This window comes from Triturus cristatus, chromosome 4_2 (assembly GCF_964204655.1).
Source record: "Triturus cristatus chromosome 4_2, aTriCri1.1, whole genome shotgun sequence".
Lineage (NCBI taxonomy): Eukaryota > Metazoa > Chordata > Amphibia > Caudata > Salamandridae > Triturus > Triturus cristatus.
The window spans coordinates 669338371-669354495 of NC_140586.1; the positions used below are offsets into that span (position 1 = coordinate 669338371).

A 16125-nucleotide genomic window follows, 5' to 3' on the forward strand; every position below is an offset into this window, starting at 1 on the left:
AACAATTCTAAAGTGATGAGACAATGAAAATGACATCACACGTTCTAACTCTTTAATAAATAGTGCACAAAGATATGTTTACCACACTAATGCATGACGAGGAGAAATCAAGCAAAGCCTTTGTGTTGCTGCTCGCTCTGAGTTGCTGCTTGGAAAGTGAAAGCGGGCATGGCCCGCTGAATGTAAGCAAAGCATGTCATAAAGAAAATAGTACACGTAACGAGTAACAACCAAGTAAAGGGGCCAGTAGCCATGGAAGGTTATAAATGATGACACAGCTGTACTAAGGAGGGGACAATAAGCCTATTTCGGAATCAGAAGACAGCATTTACGAAGGACAAAGGCACAAGCCAATGAAACATATGGGCAGGGGAGTGGGCGGGGCTTGTCTCCAGTACTGTACTATAATAGATAATCGCCAGAGCAGGGGATTGCACGCTGGTTCAGGCTTGACCTTAAAAGGAACCACTGTTTATACTATTGAATCAGCAGAGTGCATTCAACAGTAGTTTTTACAAGCACAAGAGAAAAAACAAAGCTCTCTTGATAGAAATAAGGATGTTTGTTAGTGCAATGAAACAGCTGTAGAGTGTTAATACATCTTTTTTTATTTTGCTGCACAGACCAACACTCACTGGAGTCTGTTTGAATAAAAACAAAGAAGGAAAGAGTTATTAGAGACTACGTACCCTCATTTACTCAGTATTTGAAGGCATATGTTTGTTTTTACTGTATAGAAAAAGTAGCATAAAAGAGCAAGCATCCTTTATGGTACAGACAACTCTAATTGTTGGTGTGTGTTTTAAGGCATAGTACAATTTACAATCTTGGCTTCTCATGTGCAGTCCTAAACAATCACAATGAAAGTACACAGTTGCCTCCTGCCCACAGGTTGACCCATGATCCACGGCAGTGTGTTTGTTTTTCTCTTTCTCTATATCCCAATTCCCCTCCACTTGGAACCTTCCTGGGCACAATGCTGTTATCAATATCATCTCTGCCTGGCTGGTTTTAGAGGGTGTAGGATCCAGTCCTCTCTCCAAGGGAACAATCTGGATTTCAGGTGACTAGCTTCATGACACGGTCCCTAATTTGGATTGGTTCAAACCTAAAGGAACAACACACAATATAAGAGGGACAAGCATAAGTATGAGGGACACCATTTTTTTCTCTAACTAGTTCCACAGCCAAATTAAGAAAAGTGCCAGTCATATGTGTAAATGTTTCTGCACCACATGATAAACAATGCAAAAATGTAATCCAATTAACACAACCATATTATAGAAATAATTAGACAATCATAAAAAGTAGCATTTTTTAGAAAACATACGTCCTGGATGTCTACATATGTCCTACTTCACACTTACACAAGTTATATTTAACTACAGGCGTTGTGACTGAGTGTGGCGGACATCTCCTTCGTAGTCATACACTAATAACGAAAATGACATGCAAAAAAGAAAACATGCTAGCGTACAACCAATAACAACACAGCATTCTTTTGGAGGGGCATGCAAATTCAATGCCTGACCTGGATATAAATCCTATGCATTCTAGTCACTCTATTTTGATTTTATGAGGCCCTTTGTTTATACAGGGACTGATATATGCACTCTTACTTAAAATAGTTTTCTACAGACCAAACATAAGGGGAGGCCTGTCGAGTGCCCATGAGTCCCTAACCAATGACGGGACAGATAATGAGGACTTTTTTACAGCCAAATAAATAGTGTGAAGTAGGATGTATGTAAACATCCAGGATGTATGTTTTCTAAAACAAAAATTCTACTTTTTGTGATTGTCTAATTATTTCTAGAATATGGCCGTGTTAACTGGATTAACTTTTTGCATTGATTATCATGTGGTGCACAAAAATGTTGACATATGACTGGCACTTTTTTTAGTTCGTCAGTGGAAGTAGTAAGAGAAGAAATGGGGTCACTCATACTACTTATGCTTGTCCCTCTTATATCTTGTGTTGTCCCTTTAGGTTTGAACCAATCCAAATGAGGGACTGTTAGGGTGTTACTAATTCCTTATTTTTGCATGGTTTGATTGGATACCACTGCTAGGGAGTCCTGAAATCTTCGTGTTTTTTTGTGTTCATGCTTCATGGTCATGCCTAATCCTCCAAGGATTCTGAATATGGGCTACAGCTCTACTTACAAGAAGGGCATGTGTCTTTGAGAAGCCTCAGGGGTTTTTTCTATTAGAGGCCAATTCCTGGTATTGGAGAAATCCATGTGAGGAACGCAGGGTTGACAATTGTGAGCCATGCAGGTGCTGAGAAGTAATGTGGATGTACTGCTAAATGACATCAGCAAAGGTTTAATCACCATATTTCACCAATACCTCAAACAGCATGAACTCCCTCTCAGAGGCTGTTAGAGAACTTTGTTGCACTCTTGAAGATGAGAGTATGTCACAAAATCACCATCAGTGGCCTGTGCTTGCATGTATTAAGGGATGTGGGAGATCTGTGGAGGGACTAGTTACAGCCTCCAGTGTCCTTTCTCGCTGTATAATAAATATCCAGACTGAGGGGGCACATTGCAGCCATGATGGTGCAAGGACGTGGGTCCTATAAAAAATATTTTCTGAGGAATTAGATACCACTGTACAGCAGCCATTGAGCATAAGCAGCATGTCAATGATTGCGGTCCATATTGCACACAACCTGGATGTTTAAGGCGTGTTTAAGGCAGGCTGATTCTTGCAATTTCCATAGAACTATTTTGTGGCAGAAGAAGGACAAATTAAACATGCCTCTTTTACACATACTACAATATTGAAATTTTACAATTAGGCAGGTTGTAATTCCTGAAGGTTGTTTGTAAGGTAAATATAGATGTTAATGTGTGTGTACATTTGTACATTTGAATTTATGTATATGGTATTTCTATAGCGTGGACCTAGCCAAAAGGTGGTGTACATGGTGCAAGAGGCATAAAGAGGAGAGGAAGCTGGGTTGTGAATGGTTACTGTATTATTATGTAGTATTCTATATAGAGGGGAGTCTTCAAATCATTTCTAAATTTGGGCAGCTTTGGGGATCCTGATGGAATGGGGATGTTGTTTGATATCCTGTGTGCAAAGATGGAAAAGGTCTACTGTTTTCTTTTTTACACTTCTTAGTCTGTAAACAGATGGTGTCCTTGCTGCGGGTATGCAGGGATCTATGAGAGACGGTGAGATTGTCTGCAAGATAAGTGGGAGTGCTGGGCATGATAGCTTTGTAAATGAGCTTTGTAGCTTTGAAAGTGTGTTCAGGTGTTATTCCGAATGTACCCAGTAAAAACTTTTATTGCTTACAGTGATTAGAAAAATACATTTTAATCAACTTCCATATTCAGAAATGGTCAGGATTTATCTCAGGGAAGGATGGTGGGTCTTCCATTGTTTGGCTTCCAGGACCCCAAAAGAGCAGCCCCCACCAAAGTCTTAGTCATAGAATTGAATGCTTAGCCTAGTAGTAGATATGAGAGCAACATTTTGTGAAACATTTAAACTGACGTAAACAGGATGAAATGCCAGATGAACGCGTCAGATAGGCTTCAATGGAACCCTTTGCTAGATGGACAGACAGTGTAATTGGCGTCTGTATGGGGAGATGTTCCCCATCTGCCCAAGCTGAAAATGTTGCATGTAGTCTAATTCTGAATCAGCTTAAGCCTGTAAATACATTTTTCGACAGACCAAATTACAGTCCATTACATTAGTGTTGTCTGTTAAATAGGTTTGGGAGCATTTAGAGACAGTGGGAGAGTCATTTTCTTTAATATTTTCAAAAAGATAAGGCAAGAAGACGTAACCTTATCAGCCTGCAGGCCAAAGGTGAGGAAATAGTCCAGCCAGACATTCAGGCTTTTAACAGTTAGGAACGGGGTGGGTGGGGTATCCCAGTTTTTTGTGCTGCTAAGTTTGTGACTTCATTGGAATAGGCTAAGTTAAGAACTTCTGTCTTGTCCATGTTTAATCTTAGAACATTTTTATGCATGGAAAAGGCAACATCGTGAAGGCATTTTTTCAAACTTCTCTTTGATACAGCTAAGCAGACCGTCCAAGCAGATGATATGCTCTATATCATAAAGGGGTAACCATATGAACTGATCAAGGAGTCCAGCATCATATGTTTTAAACAAATAGTTGGGCACCTTGCCTTACACGTCTGGATGCAGGATGAGATCTTAATTGCTTGGGTTCTGTCCTGTAAATAAGACCCCACTGCTCTCAAGGTTGGCCTGAAAATGCAAGATATCATTGGAGAGATTGGAGGTAAAGCGAGATGAGATAAGGAAGAATGAGTGCAGAGCTGCAGCCACTATGGAATTGGAATCCTAGACAGGAGCAATGTCAGAAGTGGCATTTCTGCACCATCTAATAGGAACTGGTTGAAGAGAAATTGGAGGGTGGTTACTAGGGCTGTAAGACTTTGGGGTGGGCTTTATCAGGATGTCCGAAACAATGGCAACCTTACAGGGCAAAGGTACAATGGCAGAGGACATGATAATTAGTAAATACACATTTTCTGTTTTGCAACCCTTCTCAATTTTAATTTGCAAATGTTTTGTTCATAGCAATTGCAATTCATAATTTGTTAACTGGTTGTTAAATACTTCCATGGTAAAACGCAGTTACTTTAGTGATTGATATACAGTGCAGGTGTTCCAGCCAGTTAACATATAAAGGCTAGTGATGTAATAAAACCATGCAAAAATGATACAAAAACTATACAAATAGTGATGTTGTGTGTCACACTGCCCAAAGTTTTTAATGCACAACGTTATGCATCTTTGGTCTCTTTACATTACGATTCCTTCTGGGTTTTTATGGTTTTAAATGTGATCCTGAAACAACATCTCATTAGGTAATACTTTTGTTACAGCTAATAGTGATTTCCTTCATCAGATAGACATTAATTTCTGTTAATTTGCATACTGATTACATTTTTTTGTTTATCCATTTTTTCTAAAGTTTTGACAGCACTGTCTTTCTAATGTCCACACACCTTTAATTCATTAAATTTGTCTCTTTCTATTGCATTCTCAGCTTTTTTATGTATGCATTCGTAAATAGGAGGTACTATTTGTTCAAATGGATTGTAAGTATATTTTTGTAAAATGTATTAATCAAAAGTAAAATATTTGTTATTTTACAGAGAAAGTCCAAGCAGAGATTGATCAGGTGATTGGACACATTAAGCAACCATTGACGGAAAATAGAAAGAGCATGCCATACACCAACGCGGTTATTCATGAAGTGCAACGCATCAGTAATATAATACCTGTTGCTGTTCCCAGATGTACTAACAGAGATACAACTCTAAGAGGATTCCATCTGCCAAAGGTGACACATATATAAATATATCCCATCTGGGCATTTTTGGATTATGTAGGTTTTCCTGACAGACTTTAATGATATTTAGTGGAAGTCATTGTTCGAGGGGTACATGACATAGCCTAGATAGTCTGGAGCAATGTCTTGATTTTCAACTTTACCAGATACTTATGAAGTATGGCACGTCTGATCAAATAGACAGCATCCATTGGAATTCAAAACCCATTACTAGTGATGTATTAAACCATAAAAAGCGATTTTTAGTCTTAAACGGTAACTATGACATCCCTTTAACTGAAACATTTTAGGGGTGAAGTATAACTATTTTCTGATTATTCACTACCTGCATAACCTGTCAGGCACAAGTTCAGAACCTGTCAATCAAGCATTTGGCACAGGGCATGGCTGTTGGCCTATGCTACCATGTTCGATGTTAGAGGGAATCTATCAGGGTTTGGTCCTACGAGCAGGGCAAACTGCAGAGTTTTTGTGTGTATATATTTATATATATTCACTGAAAAAACCATAGGTTTCACACACGTTATAGTTAGGAATTAGCATTTAAAAAACCTTGCAAATTCACTTAAAAAGCCATAGGTTTCACACATGTTATAGTTAGGTGGATATTTCACTCGTAAAAAACCAATGAAATTCCCCCGTTATAGTTAGTTCAGATAACTATAACTCGCGCGCCCGCAATCCACTGCTCATGACGTCACATATTACATCACTCATGACATGGTCAGTGGCATCACTCATGACATCACTAATGACATCATCCTTGTGATAGAGTGGCGGTCGCGCGAGTTATAGTTATCTGAACTAACTATAACGGGGGAATTTCATTGGTTTTTTACGAGTGAAATATCCACCTAACTATAACATGTGTGAAACCTATGGTTTTTTAAGTGAATTTGCAAGGTTTTTTAAATGCTAATTCCTAACTATAACGTGTGTGAAACCTATGGTTTTTCCAGTGAATTTGTACGGTTTTTTAAATGCTAATTTATTTATGTATTATTATTTTTTTTTATATATTTATTTTACAATAAACTACGTATTCAAATATTTATTTATTTTTTTGGTTTTCACCATGCGCGCACGGTGCGCGCAACCCCGCGATTTTAAAAAAAAAAATTAATTTTTTTTTCTGCCTTCGGGGTCCTTCAGGGACCCCCTGACAAAGGCTAGGGGGTCAGGAACTCTCTACCCTGTCCCCTTTTCACGTTCGCCACCTTCCTTTTTCACTCTCGCACTGAAAACAAACAAAATGGCGGCGACACTTCCTGATTTCGACCGATTCGAACGTTGACTAACATGTAACCACCAATCAGAATTACGCTCGCGCACGTTAGGGTGCTCGCACGGTGCGCGCACGGTGCGCGCACCCTGCACGCGTATAGATATTGATATGCTTTTAAATGCTATTTTCTCAGGAAATACTGAACAGATTTACACCAGACCTGCAAAAGGCACTTCCTTGACCTTATGGCTACCTCTCTGCCAAACTTCAAGTAATTCTGTTCAGCCGTTCGGGCTGTAGCTGCGTCTAAAGGTCCTATGGAAAAATGCATGGGGAAAACACGTTTTGGGACCCCCCTTTTTTCTCGGCCCCCGCTTGACGAATCACCCCGAGACTTTCAGGGTAGGAGCTGAACGGAGCGCCCCATTAGTTTTGAAAATTTCGCAAGGATTCGTCAACCGGCGCCAAAGTTATTCAAAATAGAATTTTGAGATTTCCTATGGAAACACGGTCCTAACTATAACTATCTACTGGCGACCGCCAGTAGATAATATATATATATATATATATATATATATATATATATATATATATATATATATATATATATATATATATATATTACCTACTGGCAGTCGCCAGTAGGTAGTTATAGTTAGGACCTATTTTCTATAGGAAATCCGCAACATTCTATTTGGAATAACGTTGGCGCCGATTGACGAATCTTCGAAAAATTTTCCAAACTTTTGCCCAGCTCCGGTTCGCTCCTATCCTGAAAATTTCACGGTGATTCATCAAGCGGGGGCCGCGAAAAAAGGGGGGTCTCAAAATGCATTTTCCCAATGCATTTTCCCATAGGACCTGTTGACGCAGCTACAGCCCAAACTGCTTAACGGAATTACACCAAATTTGGCAAAGAGGTAGTCCTCAGTTCAGACTCGTGCCTTTTGCTTAAATGGTGTAAATCCGTTCAGTAGTTTCTGAGAAAATTAGAGTTAAAAAGATAGATATATCTGGGCGGAGCCTAACCACACATCTCATCGTGAGATCTGATTGGCTGTCAGTACTTCATCCAAGAAGTGTTGGAAGCCATCTTGGGACCAATATACATGATAGCACCTCATTAAAAAGCATTGCAGTTAATAGAAGGTTTTAAGACTTTAGTTACATTATAAATCATTTGCTGATGGTACCATACTCATTTTAGGAATTGTGGTGTGTTCTAAGGTGATTTTACCATGTGAAAAAGCCTTCTGCTGTGATATCATGAATCATGTTTGAGAGAAAACTATTTTCTCATGCTTTTCCCACAGAGGTTTGGAAGGTGATCTATAAGCTAAACTGAGAGCTTATTTTCTGTAAATTCACATTATCTTTCTCAGTCATGTGAGAATGAAGTCTGACATTCTCAATAAAACATATACATCCAACAAGGGCAGAGACTGTCAGTTGATTCCTTTGTGTCCCACTGCAGCTTCCCAGAGTGTTCTAAAGAACAACTAGAGCGCTAACAGTCTTACTTATGACAACCGTATTGCACACCTGAAGCCATCTTGATTGGAATAAAGTGGTAACTCTTAAAACATTTAATTTAAAAAGGAACAAAATGCGGGGGTTCATTTTGCCATAGAAAGTATTATTAGTGCTGCAGAAAGAAAAATTAGGGCACATTTTGAGTGACTTCTCAAATCCTCTTCTATTTAATAAAAAGATTCTGACATGCAGACTGAAACATGCACTTTCAATACCAGCAGCAGACTTCCCTGGTGAGCAGTAGCTTTACTACAGTGATCTAATGAGCAACTAGAGTGCTAACATTCAGAATTCATGGCAAATGTGTGACACATCTGAATGTCTTCTTGATGGAACTAAAGTAAAAAACTGAAAGTATTTCCTACTGAGGAGACTGCAGTAAATGAGGAGATTAGGAAACTTCATAACAAATAAATCTCCCAAGATGGCCACCAGAGACAAAAGAGCCCAAATGTAGCCCAAATATCACCCAGATGTAGCCCAAGTATAGCCCAATGACAGAATGTCCCAGAGTGTTCTAACGAACAACTAGAGCGCTTACTGTCTTACTTATGACAAAAGTATGGCACACCTGAAGCCATCTTGATTGGAATAAACTGGTAACACTTAAATCATTTAATTTGAAAAGGAACAAAATGAGGGGGTTCATTTTGCCATAGAAATTATGATTAGTGCTGGAGAAAGAAAAATTAGGGTACATTTTGAGTGACTTCTCAAATCCTCTTCTATTTCATTAAAAAATCCCGATATGCAGACTGAAACATGCACTTTTAATACCAGCAGCAGACTTCCCTGGTGAGCAGTAGCTTTACTACAGTGATCTAATGAGCAAATAGAGTGCTAACATTCAGAATTTATGGCAAATGTGTGACATATCTGAATACCTTATTGATGGAATCAAATTAAAAAACTGAAAGCATTTCCTACTGAGGAGACTGCAGTAAATGAGGAAATTAGGAAACTTCATAACAAATAAATCTCCCAAGATGGCCACCAGAGACAAAAGAGCCCAAATGCAGCACAAATATCACCCAGATGTAGCCCACATGTAGCCCAATGACAGAAGTGTGCAAAACACTTATTTTGTGTGTAGTTGCAGTTTTATATAGTGCAGACTTGTCAGGTATTGGAGTGCTTTACATGAGCATGAAGCAGAAAATCCAACCTGGTTCCCCAGTTGCATAGTCTGCAGCTCTGGAAGTAACACCACATCCTCTCCCCTAAGTGCAACATTTAATCAAGTGGTCAACTGGATAAAAAAAACATAAAGATTACAAATAATTTAAAAGTTCTTTGTCGCTATTTGAAAACTCAGAAAATATGTCCTCATTTTAGTTTTTTAGAGCACTAACCATACTTTTGATGCAAATAAGACCCTCTCATATATGTAATTTCTAAAGGAAATGCTCTAGGTATTACAGTTTTGATTACATCAAGATGACGTCAGGCGTTCCACACTTTTGTAATAAATATAGAATGTTAGCAATCTAGTTGTTTGTTGGGATACTGTTGAGAGGCAGAGGCCAGGGGCACGGACTCTGAAAATTGAAGGCAGGTAGGAGAGTGCAGAGGCAACAATTTGACCACACTTGGCAGGCAGGAAGGGCAGTGGCAGCACAACAGACTATGGAGGGCAGTGGAAAGGGGGGCAGGGGCCACAAACCAACAATACAGGACTGGCAAGAGAGGCTGTGGCAATATAATAGACCATTGTGGGCAGAAGGAAGAGGCAGTGATAGTACAACCATACATGCCAACAGACCCGTTTCAGCCAGGAAACGTCCAATGTTTTTAAGCTCAAATGGGCTTTTTTTGATCTGTCTCCTGTCTACAATCTCCTCTTTTTCAATGTAACTCAAAGGGGAAAATCAATACCCCAGTTTTTTTTCAATATCTCCCTTTTACCAAGTTCAAAATGTTCGCAAGTATGGTACATTGGTTCATGGTAGGCAGGAGGAATTGGGGTAGGGACATGGACTCGGATAACAGACGACAGGAGGGATATGGAGAGGTGCACCAAACTGACCCTACAGGGCAGGCATCAGGGTTTGCAGCAGCACAATACACCACACAGGGCATATGGGATGGGAGTGCAGCACAACAATCCATAGAAAGCAATAGGGAGGGGACAGGACCATGCACATGGACAACAGAGAACAGAGGGGAAAGAGGCAATGGTAGCTAGCTGACCATAATGGACAGACAGGAGAGAAAGCTGCAGCATAACAGACCATAAAGGGCAGGAGGGACGGATCAGGGGCATTACAATGGAACAGACAAGCCAGGAGGGAGGGAATAGGGGTCTGCACATGGAACCAGAGAGCTGGGGGCAAGGGCGCAGGGCAGGAGCAGCAAGATGATCATGGAGGTCAGGCAGGATGGGCACTAGAAACAAGGCACACCATGGAGAGCAACAGTGAGACTATGATGGCATACACACAGACCATGGAGGGAAGGTGGGAGGGGGTCAGGGGCAGCTAGCTGACCACACAGGGAAGGTGGGAGGGGCCATGGCTGCACAGAAGACCATGCATGGCAAGCGGGAGGGTTACTGGCAGCACAATGGCTATGATGGGCAAGAAGGAGGGTGCAGGGGCATGCACAAAGGACCATGGAGGATAGAAGGGAGGGTTAGGACCTGGGCACAGACAAGAGAGTTCAGAGGAAGGGGCCTCACAACAGACCACGCGGGGCAGGCAGGAGGAGCAGTTGCAGCACAACAGACCAGGGAGGGCAGAAGGGTGTGGCAGTAAAATGGACCATGGAGGACAGGAGGAAGGGGATAGGGGCATGGCATGTGGACAGGCAGGGTGGAGGTGGCAGGGACAGGTTTCAGTCATCTGACAATGCTAGGGAGGTGGGAGGGGAGTGGCAACTCAACAGAACACTCAGAGTAGATAGGAGTGGCAGGTCCATGGAACATGGTGGGCAAAAAGGATGGAGCAGGGACATGCACAAAGACATCGGAGGGCAGGGGTAAGGAGAATAGGGGCAGCAAGCTAAGCACAGAGACTAAGCAGGAGGTCAATGATGGGCCATAGAATTGGGCAATGGATGGCAGGAGGAGTGGACTGGTACATCATGCTAAATGGAGGGCAGTGGCAGCACATCAGACCATGCCTGGCAGGAGTGAGGAGGCTAGTCCATGGATTCAGACAACAGAGGATAGGTAGGAGGTGGATGAGGCAGCAAGCTAACTGTCCAGAGAACTGTTCTGATAATGTTGGGTATTAGGAACTGTATTGTTTTTAAAATGTGTGTCTGTGCGAACTACTTAAAATATGAACAAGTATGCAGGATAATCTCACTTTTATTCAGGAAGAAGGGGACATTTGTGACTTTGACTCTGGGCTCACTTGGCAGAAACACCCCCTGACCTTCCAACCCCCATCGCAAAATGTAATGCCCGTGAAAAGGGTAGGTGGACGCAGCGTTATATAGAACATAGTCCTGAGAGCACGATTGGAAATGAAAACTAGATATAGTATATGGTATAAACTATGCACCAAAAAGTGTGATATAAGATGAACAGGGTCGTGAAATATAATATGCAATACATTGTGCGCAATGAAAGATTCATTGGAGAGCGTGAGATAGCACAGGCACTAGCACGTGCTATGCAATATGCGCCTTGGAGTGTAATATGCACAGGGCAGTGTCGTGTAACCTAATCAGTCTCTAAAGTTGTAATATAAAATATGTGCTGGGGAGTGTAACGTTGCATATGCACTGTGACAAACATATAGATCCCAGATTGTAATATGTATGGCATAGCGCTGTGCGTTATAACATAGGCATCGATGGGGCAATATAACCCGTGAGAAGGCAAGTGTGGCATGACATATTCACGGGATGGTTTTACAGTGCACATGGGCTAGAGAGTGTCATAGCATACGCACTAGCTGGTGGAATACAACACAGAGGTGTGTGGCACTCGGCGGGCACTGGTGGGTGTAACTCAGCATTGGGCTCAGCCAGGAGCACGCTGTGACTCTCAAGTGAGGTTCGTCTCCTTTCTAGAGAGTAAAATAAAAAGTATTTCACATCCGGCGGTGGATGTGTGTTTTATTAACCGTGAAGGGGGTTTCCTGCATAGTTTGGTCGAATTTTTGTCGAATCCCCTTTGAATGGCTTGGTGTGCATGTGTATTAAATGTGCCCGTCAATAGCTACCCATGTTTGTATAAATAAACAACAAGGGTGTCTACTTGGAGAGTACCCACCGGCGGGGGCGCCGGGATTAGGCACGGTAGGGCGTCAGACACGTCAGAGCTTCACTAGCAGTGTAGATACATTCCATGTGGATTCATTGTATGCATAGTCGCCTTTTAATGAATATCACGCAAACCATCATGGTGATAGGTACATATGGTTTGTCCAGCATGTCCTAGGTGTTTCTATAAATATATATTTTTTTAAAATAATAAAAAACAAAGGCCGGCCCCGTGGGATGGGGTCCCCGGGGCCAAAAGTGACCTGAGGAGGTGGGCAACGCAGCCCCCTCCTAAAGAATTTAAAAAAAAGAAATATAGGCCATGACGCGGGGGTTGGGGTCCCCGGGCCGATTATGGCTTTGGGAGGGGGGCCACACGGCCCCCTTCCAAATTTATTTTTTTTCAATAAAAAAAATTGGGGTGCAGGCCCTGGGGGATGGGGTCCCCAGGGTCAATAAATTAGAAAAAGAAGGGGGGCCACACAGCCCTCCTTCTTAAAAAAATAAAATAAATAATAAATAAATAAAAGACCGGCATCGCTTCGGAGGCCACGCCCCCTCCTTGCAGCACTCTGCAAACGCGCCCCCTGACCAGATGTAAGTTGAGGAATTAATTCCCCTTCAATACTGAGGGTCCCTGAGGTCCAACTAGCCCAACAGGTATCTCCAGTATGCGCCAGGGAGCTGCGTTGCAGACAGGTGTTCTGAGGCCACGCCCCTTTTTACACCTCTGTGGCGCTTACTGGAGGTACCTAGTGGGCTAGTCTGACCCTAGGGACCCTTAGGATTCAATGGGACTTAATCTCTCAATTTAGAACGGCCACAGGGCGCGTTTACACAGTGGTGAAGAGAGGGGACGGGGCCTGAGGTGCCCTGTGGCGTGTTTTAAGTTGGGGAAATAATTCCCTTTCAATCCTGAGGGACCCTGGGGGCCAACTAGCCCACCAGGTGCTTCCAGTAAGCGCCACTGCTCTGCGTTGCAGTGAGGTGGTGCAGGCCGTGCCCCTTTTTACACCTCTCTGCAATGGCGCTTACTGGATGTACCTAGTGGGCTATTTTGCCCCTAAGGACCCTCAGGATTCAAGGTGACTTAATCTCCCAACTTAACACGGCCACAGGGCGTGTTTGCACAGTGGGGAAGGGAGGGGACGGGGCCTGAGGTGACGTGTGCAAACACGACCTATTGCACGTTTTAAGTTGGGGAAATAATTCCCCTTCAATCCTGAGGGCCCCTGGGGGCTAACTAGCCCACCAGGTGCTTCCAGTAAGCGCCACTGAGCTGCGTTGCAGAGAGGTGGTCCAGGCCGTGCCACTTTTTACACCTCTCTGCAACGCAGCTCTGTGGCGGTTACTGGAGGTACCTAGTGGGCTAGTTGGACCCTAGGGACCCTCAGGATTCAAGGGGACTTAATCTCCCAACTTAAAACAGCTACAGGGTGTGTTTACATAGTGGGGAAGGGAGCGGACGGGGCCTAAGGTGACGGGTGCAAACATGCCCTGTGGCCTCCCGCCTCCCGCCTCCCAGCTGCTCCTCCCTCCCCACCTCCCCATATAAGGCAGCTGCTGCGCGGCCGCGTGCAGCGGGCACGCCGCTGGCGCACCAAAGGCGCGCCTAAGGCAAGCCCGTCTGTGCCCGTCCACGCCTGGCCCGCGCCCAGCGCCAGAACCCCCGGCCCCCGCAGCAGCCACGAGGACTGCCGCCTCCGGTACGACGCCAACACCCTTGTCGCTCTCAACCCAGGAATCACCCACACCTGCTGCAAGGCCGCCCGAGGAGCACCCACGGCCCCTTCACCTGCCGGAACTGCAGCTTCTCCTGCTGCGAAAGCACCAAGACACCTGCCACGACGGAACCCAACCAGCTTAGATGCATCCTGATCAACACCCGCTCCGCACACAAACACGCCATCGAAATCTGGGACCTACTCGCCATCCCGCATCACCGGACGTCGCCTTCCTAACTGAGACCTGGATGAACGAATCCTCCTCGCCAGACATTGCCATAGCCATCCCAGACGGGTACAAGATCACCCGCAGAGACCGCACCAACAGGGCCGGAGGAAGAATCGCCATCGTCCACAAAAACACCATCAGGGTCTCAACAAACACCAACGACACCCTCAGCACCGCCCAACACATGCACTTTCAGATCCACATGGACCCCAAGACCACCCCAAGAGGCACCCTCATCTACAGACCGCCAGTACCCCGGCCTCAAATCTGCGACTCCATCGCCGACTTCATCAGCACGCACGCACTGACCTCCACTGACTACATCCTCCTCCGAGACCTGAACTATCACCTGGAGAACAACGACAGCAACTCCTCCACCCTGATCGACAACCTCGCCAACCTCGGACTGAAACAGCTCGTCACGACGCCGACCCACATCGCCGGCCACACGCTAGATGCCATCTTCTCCTCAAGCCCACACGTCAACTTCAGCCCCGCCTCTGAACTCACCTGGACAGACCACTGCTGCATCCACTTCTCCTTCTGAAAACCCCTCACACACCACCACACACTACAGACCCCCCGCCGCTGCTGGGGCAAAATCACCCAAGAACAACTACAGACAAGCCTCGCACTCAACCCTCCGACGAACCCCACCAACCCCCGATGAGGGTGCACTCACCCTCGAATGCTGGATGAACGACTGCGCCAACACTGTCGCCCGCTGAAAAATCCCACCAGCAGAGACACCAGCAGAAGAGTCAGCTGGTTCACCCTGGAATTCCTCGACTCAAAACGCAACTGCCGGAAACTGGAGAACATATGGCACAGCGACAAGATGCCAGACAGCCGCGCTGCCCACAAAGACGCCATCTGCAACCACCACCACCTCATCAGGACCGCCAAAAGGACCTCCTTCACAGACCGCCTTGACAACAATGCACACAACAGCAAGGAGCTCTTCACCATCGTGAAGGAACTCTCCAACCCCAGCTCCAACGCCAACGACATCCCACCATCGCACGCCCTGTGCGACTCCCTCGCCGCCTTCTTTCACTGGAAAATCACCGACATCCATAACAGCTTCAGACCCCGGACGACCCCTGCAGACCACACCGCACCGAACCCACCGCACCCCTCCGCCCATGACACCCTGACAGCCTGGGCCAACGCGAGCATCGAGGACACAATCAAGACCATGGGAACAATCCACTCTGGATCCCAGTCCGACCCGCTCCCGCACCACATCTTCAACAAAGCCAGCAATTCCATCGCACCCCACCTGCACAAAATCATCAACCTCTCCTTCGAGACCGCCACCTTGCTTGAGAACTGGAAGCACGCAGAGATCAACGCCCTACTGAAGAAACCCAAGGCGGATCCGAGCGACCTCAAGAACTTCCGACCCATCTCCCTGTTTCCGTTCCCAGCAAAGGTCATCGAGAAGATATTAAACACCCAGCTCACCAGTCACCTCGAAGACAACAACATCCTGGACCCGTCCAAATCAGGATTCCGCAGAAACCACAGCACCGAGACCACCCTAATCGCCGCCACAGACGACATCAGGATCCTACTAGACAACGGCGAGACAGCGGCCCTCATCCTCCTGGACCTCTCCGCCGCCTTCCACACCATCTGCCACCGCACACTACGCATGTGCCTCCACGACGCAGGGATACGAGACAAGGCTCTGGACTGGACCACCTCCTTCCTCTCTGGCAGAACTCAGAGAGTCCACCTCCCCCCGTTCTGATCCGAGGCCTTCGAGATCATCTGCGGCGTCCCTCAAGGATCTTCCCTCAGCCCAACGCTAATCAACGTCTACATGGCACGACTAGCACGCA

General features: G+C 44.8%; 1 protein-coding gene across 2 annotated transcripts in view; it reads left to right on the plus strand.

The window, feature by feature from the left end:
- LOC146834875 (cytochrome P450 2J2-like) overlaps positions 1–16125 on the plus strand; it is a 412959-nt gene that overhangs the window by 306246 nt on the left and 90588 nt on the right. For both annotated transcript variants that reach the window (XM_085602473.1, XM_085602474.1), the window contains exon 7: positions 5159–5346. In XM_085602473.1, coding sequence (XP_085458599.1) covers positions 5159–5346 — 188 coding nt within the window. The remainder of the gene's footprint in view (positions 1–5158; positions 5347–16125) is intronic.